The sequence below is a fragment of the Thunnus thynnus genome, chromosome 4, assembly GCF_963924715.1.
Source record: "Thunnus thynnus chromosome 4, fThuThy2.1, whole genome shotgun sequence".
Lineage (NCBI taxonomy): Eukaryota > Metazoa > Chordata > Actinopteri > Scombriformes > Scombridae > Thunnus > Thunnus thynnus.
In genome coordinates, this window is record NC_089520.1 from 27,573,033 (window position 1) to 27,585,460 (window position 12,428).

At 39.6% G+C, this 12,428-nt stretch overlaps 1 protein-coding gene across 1 annotated transcript; it reads left to right on the forward strand.

The window, feature by feature from the left end:
• Nucleotides 1-3,570: 3,570 nt before the first annotated feature.
• kbtbd8 (kelch repeat and BTB (POZ) domain containing 8) lies at nucleotides 3,571-12,382 on the forward strand. Its single transcript, XM_067588052.1, has 5 exons — nucleotides 3,571-3,658; nucleotides 6,793-7,000; nucleotides 7,234-7,540; nucleotides 7,729-8,548; nucleotides 9,229-12,382. Exons 1-5 carry the CDS (start codon nucleotides 3,643-3,645, stop codon nucleotides 9,690-9,692), a joined length of 1,815 nt encoding a protein of 604 aa, XP_067444153.1. The 5' UTR covers nucleotides 3,571-3,642; the 3' UTR covers nucleotides 9,693-12,382.
• The last annotated feature ends 46 nt before the right edge of the window (nucleotides 12,383-12,428 follow it).

The following is a 12,428-nucleotide window of genomic DNA, read 5'->3' on the forward strand; positions in this document are numbered from 1 at the left end:
AATAGAAATTAAATGACAGCACGTTAATACGTGGGAATTACATGGCAATCACAGTATTCAATAAACAACAATTAGTCTATTTCTCTTGACAGCATGAGGTTGCAGGTGTTGCCTCGTGTTGTGAATGTCAAAAGACCCACAGCAGCCAACTCCCTATTCACCTCTGATAGAGAGCTCGAATTACAATGAATTATCAACCACCATTGCCACAAAGGGCATTGCTTCATTATTGTTGACAGGTTGTGTGAACAGCCTGAAATATGCTATCAACATAATAATGGAGAATTTGAATGAAATATTCAAGTTTGACTTATTTGGTAGATGAAAAATGCATGTTTCCTGTGGCAATGATTAATATTTAATCTTAAAAATTCCCTTTAGATTGAGAAATTTAATAACTTATTTGTCGCTTGTTAGTTTCTGTTAAAACATACTGAAGTGTGAAATGTTACTGTATATTTTTGACCTGTTGATCACAAATGATAATATACAGTGTGAGACAGACTTACAACATGATTTTATGATTTCTTCTCTTGATATGTCTGTGAACTCCTGAGTGGTCTCAGAGTATTTGAACATGCCTTTGACATAACATTAACTAAATGTAGTTTTTGTGGGGTGTAATGATTGTCAGTGAGGGGAAATGACTGTCAGTATTGTTCGATTTTTGCCGTCATCAAGCCTCATTTATCTAATTAAAAAAACTGTTGTGGCACATATGACAGGGGGTCATGCAGTACAGTTCCATTAGACTAGAGAATGACATGTAAACAGAAATCCTGGAGTTTTTCTGGTTGGATTAAACTAGTTTCAGTAGAGATTCTAAGAGCAGGGCAACATAGTCATTATTTTCAGACATCCAGTGAAGATTATCATTACCATTTTAATAATAATTGTATTAAATAAGCCTATAAATGCAACCTGTAACACAAGTGTAACAGCCAATTCTGACAAACACACAATAAATTGTACACATGAATGAATGTAAAATTAATAATTAAAAAAGGTCATAAAAAAATACTAATTTGCTTGGTATGGCCAGAAGGCATTTTCTGTAACAGCTGCCCCTGTTCATCTATTCAAAAATTCATCTGCTTCTCAAAGGTAAGGGTTAGGATGCCAGTGTGAAAAAACCCCACGTAAACTCAATTTATTCAACTTGAAATGTGAAATACAGCCTAATATACCCGGCCTTTCAAGCCAACATAATCTTTTGTGATCTAAAATTCATGAGCTGCAATGTGGTTAGGGAGAGGTGTGATAAGCAATGTTTGATATATTGAACAAAAATATGAAAACATGTTGGAGAAAGAGTGCCAAAGTTAAAAATGTATTTAAAGTTCTGGTTTGTACTGCCTTTGAGGTATGCAATAAAAAACTATTTAATCACATTTAAATTTTTTCCAGTTTCATCTTAATACGCAGATTTAACAAGCAAAGTATAAACAAGGCTACGCTCTTCTGAAGATGTTCTTAATGTGGAAAAATGAGAAAAATGCAGTCTTTTAAATCTGTCCTTGGAACACAGCAACCCACTTCATTTTATGTGAAATTTTTAATTCATTGATCCGTAGCGGGTAATGAACTCTAGTGGTGATAATGTGCTCTTGCCAGTTATGCCACGCAAACACACTACGCTAACAGTTGTGGTTGGTAATACCTGAGCAAGGTCATGAAGCAGCATATAAGCCAAAGAAAAAGTAGAACAAAAGAGTTATTTAACTTATCTTCCAGTAAAGTAGGTTCCAGGTATAATCCTGACACACAATTGCAAAATAAAGTGGTGACATAACTGTACATGAAGGTAATACATATTCTCTGACTTTTAAAATATTTCAAACATTCTTGTACATAGATACTTACACATTTTGTGTTGGAATACTTTACAGACATCTACAAGGAAAACAGATTTACTGCAGTCTACGTCACTTCATGCAAAAAGAATTTGAAATCTTTCAACTCAAAAGAGATCCGCAGCTTTGACTCATAACAAACAGGCAAAATCAGGAGATAGAGATTTTAACAGCTACAGTACACGTGTTTCGAATGGTTACAAAATAATACTTTTTTCCCTCAAGTACCTCCTCCTCTTCAAAATCACAAAATGCAACCAATTAGGACACATGGCAACAGCCTTTTCCTATTAAATGGCGAAAAGCTGTCTAATTTCACACCTCCAAATGATGACAAGTAATAGCAATGCTTGTAATTTCAAACATCAACATAGACTCACCAATGTGCCACTTTAGTAGAGGTATTTTTCACATTTTGTGGCTGATTAAAATAAATATGCTTTTACACAACCTTTTTCAAACGTCTTTTTGCAAGCATGTCTGTGTTGTGCAAGTTCCTCTGGCTTACATCCATACTGTTGCATTTTCCAAGATGGTAAATCCTGAGTATTAGTATATTAGTATTAGTATATTAGTATTGTACAGTTATGCAGCTGCAGGAAAAGAATTTCCTGCACCACTGTCAGCTTTCTGTTCTGTAGTTAAGCTCAAAACTATAAATAACTTGCCATATGTAAAGTTTTCATTTTGACATTTTGTTCAGTTAAAAAATTGGTGAACCTAATACCAAGTATATAAAAGTACTTGGAGGGTTACTTTAAGTTTTAGGTGGGATTCACATGACCATATCCTTTACTAAAAGAAACAACTTATAACTGAGTTATCTAAGATTGACATTGGCTTTTAAAACTTAAACTTCATCACCTACATTTACCGACGCAAACCTGTCTTAAAATATGTCTCTACAAATCTGCATCGGCTTTTAACTTTCAGAGGAAATGTGGGCCTAGATTACTGGCCATGTTAGTGGTGCCACAATTCACAACTTCTTGATTATGGTCTTTACTGTATTCCACTATAAAGCAGTATCGATTGACCAAGAATTTGAAATGTCTACTGATCTGAAACTTTCTTTTATAAGACTTTGAGTGCTCTTTTGTACATTCACTATGCAAAAAAGGGATGTTTATCAGAATCCCTGTTTATAGGCTAAAATCACCTCAGTTGATTTCAAGATCTACAAACGACATTGGTGAAATCACAGTGCAACTCATTTTAAAGAATATCTTTCCATTTTTAATACATTGTCACAACAAACAATAGTTTTTACCTTGATATGAAATGTATTAATTTCATATGAAGTGAAAATGGCTTTAATTTCAACCCTAGAAACCAAATGCTATTTAATGCAATCTATTTAATATTTAATGCAGTTCTGTGTGTGATTGGAAGACAGAAAGAGCATGTATTCCTCTGCAAAGAGCAAGGGGAATTATGTTGCTGCTTCCAGTGTCATATTTATGATACCAAACATTCAGGTCACTGTTGCACTCAGAGTGCTTCCTCTACGCTTTTGGCTACTCTGTGTCCGCTCGTTTAGATGGGCTGGATTGATTTTTGGCTTTTTTGGGAGAAGGGGGGTTTGATTATATTGAGTGTCATCTGTAATTCTGTTACTGTGTACAATTCGTTCATACAGCGATCAACTTTTATTCCGAGTTCAGATAAACAGGATTGTGATTGGCTGTTAGATCCGTGCTCCTGTGATGATTGGCTGTTCCTTGTTTCCGGGGCTCCGCTGTGCGCTCACTGACGTTTTCTCGGTCTGCCCCGAGACAGACTGGAGAGAATGGCTGCCAGTGGAGGTTAGCGAAAATCTGCATTGTTTTGTGTACTAATCAGACTTAAATAACGCCTTTTAAAGTTATAATGTGTGTGTTTGTATGTTCGTGGATTATAGTAGTACAGACTAGTGGAAAGAGTCGTGACATGTTGCATTCTCGGTAAAAGGGGTCAAGCTCTTATTGACTCCTCAAAAGTGTTGGCTCTGTTAGCTCCGGCTAAGCAGCTAACGTTAGCTGTGTGGCTAACTTTCGGCCGGTTAGCTCGCTACCCACACAGCTGATTGTGTAAACACTTGTTTATGACAAGGGACAAAGATTAGAGAAGTTGTAGTTACAGCTACTGTTTTCGGTACTGACGCACTAGACGTCGTGTGAAATACTGTTATGTTTCTCTAAGGCAGGGACGACAGGACTAAAAACATCTGAGGTCTTTATCGCTCTTTTATATCTCGCAATGTTGTGTCAAAGAAAGCTTGCTAACATTAGCTTGGTGACTAGCTGCCTGCTAAAAGTTAAGCTTGCATGTCAGCCAGCTAATTTAGCCGCGAGCACTGCTGTTCCTCGAAATAAACAAACATTTTGGCAGATCACAATCGGGCTATTCGTTGTTAAATACTCTTGAAGTTGCCTTGCAGCGTAGTTAGCTGCCTGCACAGTTTACGGCAGACGCCGGGCACTGATGTGAGCTGTTAGCAGGCTAGCTACCACCTGGCGAGACAGTAGTTTTCTGTTCACTCATCGCGAGTCTTTGTCCTGTCAGGGAGTAAGCGTTGCACAACACGAGGTATTTTGTTTGGAAAAGTTTTCTGTTCTCAGTAGCTGAGGACACACGACTATATTGAAACATTACTGAAGGCACAAGGTTTCAGTTCCACTTGTATAAACTTAACCACGACACATGTGATAAGAAACATGTTTACTTCGCAGAACAGCACTGAACCCGCGACTTTATAGGCCCAGATGTTATCCGTATGTCTTGTGTTGGGAAGTGGGAACATGACAACTTTAGCCCAAAGTGAGAAACAAGCAGATGTAGAACAAAACGATGAAAGGAGATAAGTTTTTGCAGTTGTCACAGTCATTATTATAACCGGGTCACATACAGTTGTATGCAAGAGTTTGGGCACCCTTTGACAATTAACATATTGTGGTGGTTTTTTAATTGAAAAGATGTAAATACGGCCTCTGGGATATTGAACATAAAACACAATGTTTTCAACAAATATTAGTGCATAGTTACTTTTATGTTATAAACTGATCAAAAATAAAAACATCATTGTGGCATGTGCAAAAGTTTGGGCATCTAAAGAGTTCTCAAGTCTCAGATTCTTTTTACAAAGTCTCAGACTTTAAGCAGTCCGTTAGGTCTGAGGCATGTCAGCAGTTGTCATTAAGAAATGTCAGGTGGTGCCAATTTCAAAGCTTTACAAATATTCTGACTCTTCAAACCTTGTGCGAACACTCAGCAACCATGGGTTTCTCTAAGCAGCTGTGTAAGACTCTGAAAATGAAAGTTATTGATGCCCACAATGCAGGGGAAGGCTACAAGAAGATAGCAAAGTGTTGACAACTTGCAGTTTCCACAGTGTGAAATGTAATTAGGAGATGGCAGTTTGGGAGAACTGTGGAGGTTGAGATGAGATCTGGAAGACCAAAAAAACTCAAGAGAGAACTGCTCGTATGCTGGTTAGAAAGGCAAATCAGAAGCCCCATTTGACTGCAAAAAACCTGCAGGAAGATTTAGCAGACTCAGGATTGGCGGTGCACCGTTCCACCGTGCAGCAATGCTTGCACAAACAAAACCTTCATGGAAGAGTCAGAGAGTCCTCATAATAAAATCCAATGTCATAAGTATGTAACAGAGAAGCCTGATGCATTTTGGAAACAAGTGCTGTGGACTGATGAAATTAAAATAGAACTCTTTGGCTACAATCAGCAAAGGGTATGTTTGGAGAAAAAAAGAGCAGCATTTCATGAAAAGACCACCTTGTCAACTGTTTAGTATGGGGGTGGATCTATCATGCTTTGGGGTTGTGTTGCAGCCTGTGGCACAAGAAACATTGCACAGGTGGAGGGAAGAAAGGATTACACTAAATATCAGCAAGTTCTACAAGCAAACATCACACCGTCTGTAACAAAGCTGAAGCTGAAAAGAGGATGGCTTCTACAACAGGATGATGATCCTAAACACACCTTGAAATCTACCATGGACCAACTCAAGAGATCCAAGCTGAAGGTTTTGGAATGGCCCTCACAGTCCCCTGACTTAAACATAATGGGTAGATCTTAAAAGAGCTGTGCATGCAAGATGGCCCAAGAATATAGCAGAACTAGAAACCTTTTGCAAGGGAGAATGGGTGAAAATCCCAAATACAAGCATTGAAAGATGTTGAGCTGGCTACAAAAAGCTTTTGCGAGCCGTGATATCTGCCAGAGGGGGTGTTCCTAAGTGCTGACTCTGTAGGGTGCCCAAACTTTTGCACATGCCAGTGTTTAAATTTTTTTTTGTTAAATGTATTACAGAAAAAGTAACCATGCATTAATGATTGCTGAAAATATTGTGTCTTATATTCCATATCCTAGCGAGGCTGTGTTAACATCTTTTCAATTAAAAAAATCACCAAAATATATTATTTGTCAAGGTGTGCCCAAACTTTTGCATACACCCTTATACTCTTGGCCCATACCTACTGTAAATCATAACACATACTGTACCTTTCTCAATCGAAAACATGCTTGCAGTATTCATTTACAGTAAACGCTTCAGACAAATATCATTTATTTTGTTTTTTATCTTAATATATTAAAGATTCATAGTCGTTATGCCAGCATTTTAAGTAGTCACCTTTATGTCATCATGACTCTGCCATCTGTCTCGTCTTGTGCTCTGTTGTGTGTAACACAGTACATGTGCTGTCATCATACTATGTTTATTTTTGTATTTACATTAGACTGCACAACTATATAAAAGTGATTGAATGAAGGGTCTCAAAGCGCAAACAGGAATTACTGTTTACCAATTAGAATTTTATAACCCGCTATGGCATCACTTGCTTTTTGAAATAGGAGTCTGATCAAGTCTTTCGATGTTGTGTACACCCTAACTTAATGTGCTGATCTTGTGATTTTCTCTCTCTGTGTGCTGTGTTGTTCAGAGGTAGGGAAGCTGTTACAAGTACAAAATGGGACACCTCCAAGCACCAACTATAACGGGGTAGATGCTGTTCATGCCTGTAACATCCTTCAGCAGCTCAAAGCTTTGTATGATGAAGCACAGCTCACAGACATCGTCGTAGAAGTGGACCATGGCAAGACTTTCTCATGTCACCGAAATGTCCTTGCAGCAATCAGCCCATATTTTAGGTAGGAAATGTTGGATGTGTACAAATGTTTGTATTTGCACAACTCACTAAGTGGAAATGTTAAAACCTTACCTGGTTGTATTGTCAGCTTGGTTACTAGGTAACTGATAAAGGTTATACAACTCAGATAAAACTTCCTTGTCAAGTTTTAGCACGTTTGAATCAAAATGCAGTTGTTGCGGAGAATCAATTATTAGTTAATCACGGTTGTGTTTTCTCCACCATCACCACCAGGTCCATGTTCACCAGTGGCCTTACAGAGAGCAGCCAGCGTGAGGTCAGAATTGTTGGGGTGGAATCTGAATCCATGCACCTAGTCCTAGACTATGCCTACACGTCCAGGGTTACACTCTCTGAGTCCAACGTCCAGGCCCTGTTCACAGCAGCCAGCATTTTCCAGATTCCTGCCCTGCAGGACCAGTGTGCCCAGTTCATGATCAGCAGGCTTGACCCCCAGAACTGTATTGGGGTCTACATGTTCGCTGATGCCTATGGGCACCAAGAGCTGAGGGAACGCTCACAGGACTACATTCGCAAGAAGGTCAGTTGAGCATGAGCATGGGATTAGTTATTTGCATTTTGATTTAATGATTATGCCAGCTGCTGCATTTTTTGTAACTTTTTTTTTTCAAATACATATATTGCTCTGGTCTTATGTGTGTGACCAGCGCTTTGTTTGTGATTAGTGTTTGGCTGCTAAAAACTGACATTTTTGTGTCTTTGTGGTAGTTCTTATGTGTTTCATGGGAGCAAGAGTTCCTCCAGATGACCAAGGAGCAGCTGGTCAGCATTTTGAACAATGATGACCTCAATGTGGAAAAGGAAGAGCATGTCTATGAGAGCATAGTCCGCTGGCTGGAGCATGACCTGCCTGGCCGTGAGGCCCACCTTGCCGAGGTTTTTTCCCAATGCATCCGTCTGCCTTTGCTGGATGAGGCCTTTCTCAGTCGGATACCCGCTCCCTTTGCTGGTGCCCTGTCCCTGTCTAAAGACCCTGCTGAGGCCAAAACCCGCCTCACTGGCACCAATGGTTGCCCACAGCGCCTGGGAATGACTGCTTCTGAGATGGTCATCTGCTTTGACGCCGCTCACAAACACTCAGGGAAGAAGCAGACGGTGCCTTGCCTGGACACAGCCACAGGAAAGGTGTTCAAGCTCTGCAAACCACCCAATGATCTCCGAGAGGTCGGTATTTTGGTGTCCTCAGAGAATGACATCTACATCGCTGGCGGCTACCGACCGAGCAACAGTGAGGTGTCCATTGACCATCGAGCAGAGAGTGACTTCTGGCAGTACGAACACGCAGGCAACAGATGGCTTCCACGTGCACCTCTGCTGAGAGCGAGGATTGGCTGCAGACTTGTGCACTGCTGTGGGAAGCTTTATGCACTGGGAGGCCGAGTATACGAAGGTGATGGGCGAAACGCATTAAAGTCAGTAGAGTGCTATGATGCCAGGGACAACTGCTGGACAGCAGTTAGTCCCATGCCAGTGGCCATGGAGTTTCACAGTGCTGTGGAGTACAGAGACCGCATCTATGTCCTCCAAGGTAAGTGTAGACTTCCCAAAGGATAGATGTACATTTTTTTACGGCTGTCTTAATACAATACTCACATGTCCATATGTCCATTGAAACCACTTTTGGTTGCTGCTATTGTTCCTCCTGTCTGTACTGGCTTTGAAGAGACCTCTTCCTAACACCAATGTAAGAGATGGGGGACACAATCCACAGTCCTCGTTCCTTGGGGAAAAAAAAAAAAATCAACGCTTCAGCTGAGGCTAGTATGAGACTTTAGTAGTCGATAAAAGTTACAGTCTTCATACATAACTCCCTTCTTGTGTTTAATGCCACAGCAGCTCAACCAGAAAACACTGCCGGGGGAAACACAAAAAGGGAATTTTGCAAGAAAAAGACTTCAAGACTGTGGATTTTGTATTTTGTTCCCTATCTCTTACATTGGAACTGCATTTTAGAAAGGATCTCTTGACAGCTAGTATGGACAGGAGGAACAATTACACCGACCAGAAACTTCTTCAATGTACACATATTGAAATTAACTTATAAAATGTGCATCTATAAAATTGCTTAAGATGTCAGTGTTAATGTCATGAATTCAAAATGATCTGAAAGTACATTCATGAAAAGACATTTCGATGACACACATTATAAAGTATATGTGAAAGCAGTTGATCTCAGCTCTAAATAACATTCCTTTTTGTTTTTTGCAGGTGAATATTTCTTCTGCTTTGATCCCCGTAAGGACTATTGGAGTCATCTTGCCCCTATGAGTGTTCCTCGGAGCCAGGGTCTGGCCGCCCTGTATAAGAACTGCATTTATTACATTGCCGGCATCTGCAGGAATCACCAGCGCACCTTCACTGTGGAGGTCTACGATATCGAGAAGAACTCGTGGAGCCGCAAGAGAGATCTGCCCTTCGACCAAGCCACGAGCCCGTACATAAAGGCCATGCTGCTGCAAGGCCAGCTACACCTGTTTGTACGAGCCACACAGGTCATGGTGGAGGAGCACGTGTTTCGCACCAGCCGCAAGAACTCCCTTTACCAGTACGACGACGAGGCAGATTTATGGACCAAAATCTATGAGACACCCGACCGCCTCTGGGATTTGGGCCGCCATTTTGAATGTGTGGTGGCCAAACTTTACCCACAATGTCTACAGAAAGTGCTTTGAGGTAGCTCATTTTGTGAACCCAATCTATGAGGCAGAGGGAGAGTAGTGTGGTCCTGCCTGCCTTGTGCCTGGTGTTACCTTGGGTTTGCACCACAAGGACCATTTTTGGTTAAGTCTTAAGTCGTTCAAACTTTGGTTTAACATGATCAAAACGGGGGTGCTTTTAAAGATTGCAGTATTTTTTTTCCAGACAGCACCAACTACCCACACTGATGCTTGTTTAAGAAAACCGTACAATGAATCATAAGTGCAATTATACTATTTTTTTTTTTTTTTGCTTGTTGTTGAGCCATGCTGTTCTATTTTTGTTTTAGATACGTATATAGGTAAGGATTTTTACAAATGATAAGCATGTGTATGAGGGTATTGACAAGATAAAAGTGCCCTCTGGAGATATGGATGCTACGTGTCAGCATAAAGTTAAAATCTATGTATATATATATACATATACATATATATATATATGTATGTATATATATATAAATAACTATATAAACTATATATTCATACGGGTAAGATGAGTACCATAGCTCATTAGTAGGTTGCTGGCTCTGAGGTTTGTGTGTGTGTGTGTGTGTGTTTTTTTTTCCTAGTCTGTGCTCAAGTCTCTGCAGCTTTTTTTTTTTTTTTAGATGAGTTATAATTTGAAGTGTGCTTGTGATTTACATTACCGTCGTGTTTTTGAAGCTTGAAGCTTGTGTGATACTTTTATGGCCCTCTCCTCCTTCACAAGCGTCAGTGTGTCAAACAATACACTATGTTTGGCTTCCGAGCTATTTTTAAGTTTTGTTTGAGATTCCAGTTGCATGGGGGCTCATACCTCCCACTCTTTTGAGTTGGCATCCATTTTGTGTCACATGCGAAGACAACTTAAGTGAAATGTTAAGAATACTCACTCTCCACATTGGAGAAATAAGGACGGAGTCAAATCTGTGGCAACACTAAGTGGAAAGTTCAGACCAACTAACAGGCTTACCTCAGAAACTTCAGAGATATTTGATTAGGAGAAAAGGGACATTTCAGGCCATTGTGTTGATTAAGCAACTGTGTGAAAAGCTCAATTGAGCATTGAGCTCTGTTGAGGTTGTTTTTCGACATCTGGTTATAATCATTTGAAAAAGGTTGAAAGAGCCTTCCTCTTCAATGCCAAAAAAGCATTTGAGGTCTTGTTATAGCTGATCTGGACATTGAAAAGAATTTTGTGGTAGCAATAACTCATGGAACTGTGATTAGGCTATATATTACTTTAGTAAAAGTGCATTCATTGTTTTGTGTGCTTGTCTCTGCTAGTGAAAATCACCTTAGTTCCAATAATGATTGTTTGGCTGTTGCATGGGTGTAGGCTTGAAGTGATGCGTAATTTAGTGCAGATCATTTTGAGATGCCAATGTGCCTGTGGCTAGAAAAAAGGGGCATCAGAATCAAAAACTTTCTCCTGATGAAGAATATCTGAAAAGTCTTAACTCGGCGTTGCACTGAATCACTCTCCACTTCAACGGTCCTTAACTGCAAACTTTATGAAGCACCCTCCTGAAAAAGCAGACAATATAAACTAGTGAGGGTGGCCTGGGTTGTGTGCTAATTCATCTAACAGCCATGAATCCGCCTTCAGAGGACACAAACTGTTGGTGCTGCTTTTTTTTTTTTTTTTTTTTGACAATCTTGTATAGAAGGAGTAATACCACCACTGAGTGGCGTTCCCTGTCAGCGTGTGACATTTTCAGTGCCGTCAATTTCCTCATGCAGGTTCCTGTGTCATCTTTGCACTACACATTTCCCTTGTATTTTATCTTAACGAAGAGTGCCCCTCTATTCAGAAAAAAAAGATATGTTTTAGTAACCATATAGCAATCATCTAAGAGATTCACATGGAATTGAATACCAGAAGAGTCACATTTATTAAGGACTTGTGAACATAATATAACTTCTCCAAGAGAAGATCCACCTTTGACTGACTTTGAGCTGGTTTTAAATCGACCTGGCTTGAACAATGCCCTCAAAACAGCCCTCATCAAGGGTGAGAGAAGGTTTGAGCTTCATCCACATGTCTACAGACGGCCATTTGAGAACCAGGAACGGAGAACTCTCAGGATTTCTACTGATACAGTACTGTATTTAAATGTTTTTGTTATGTGTAATATACTGTACTATAGGTTTGCTGTACTTGCACAGTTTTTTAAACTTATCTTCATTTTCTTTTATAACTTGAAAAATAGATGTGATTTCTTTTTGTTGTCTCCAGTGGCTGTTTTTTTTTTCTTTATGTAATTACCTATTTAGTTATGGTAGAGTAATCCTGCTCTGTTGAGAAAAAATGATTACCCGCACGAGTGATAGATTTTGTTCCCTCCCTCCCTCCCTCTGTAGTACAGTAGTATTTCTTTGTAACATCTCACCGAAACTAAGCATTACAGATCAACTTTCAAACACCAGTCATGTAATACAACAAGCTAACAAACAGCTTTCTGTGTTCAAGAGTTAGTGGCCGTCGGCTGCAAAACATTGCTAATTTCTGGACATCTATATGCATCACTCATGGGTGCTATTTCATTGAGTTCTTCATTGCATTTCTTTCCTCACTTTTACTTTGCTGGTTTGTCTGTTTTGGGTTGCGGGTTATAGTGGTGGTTGAGTTCAACTGTGAAATTCACATTGCACATAATTTGAAAATAAAACTATTAAAAGTGAAATTTGTTCATTTATTCTATATTTTTAACGGGTAGGCTTGTGTTTTTG

What these genes read in the sequence shown, in the direction of transcription:
- kbtbd8 (XM_067588052.1), top strand. An exon ending in AGGACTACATTCGCAAGAAG is followed by an intron (nt 7,541 to 7,728) that starts GTCAGTTGAGCA and finishes TCTTTGTGGTAG; the next exon opens with TTCTTATGTGTTTCATGGGA. An exon ending in CCGCATCTATGTCCTCCAAG is followed by an intron (nt 8,549 to 9,228) that starts GTAAGTGTAGAC and finishes TGTTTTTTGCAG; the next exon opens with GTGAATATTTCTTCTGCTTT.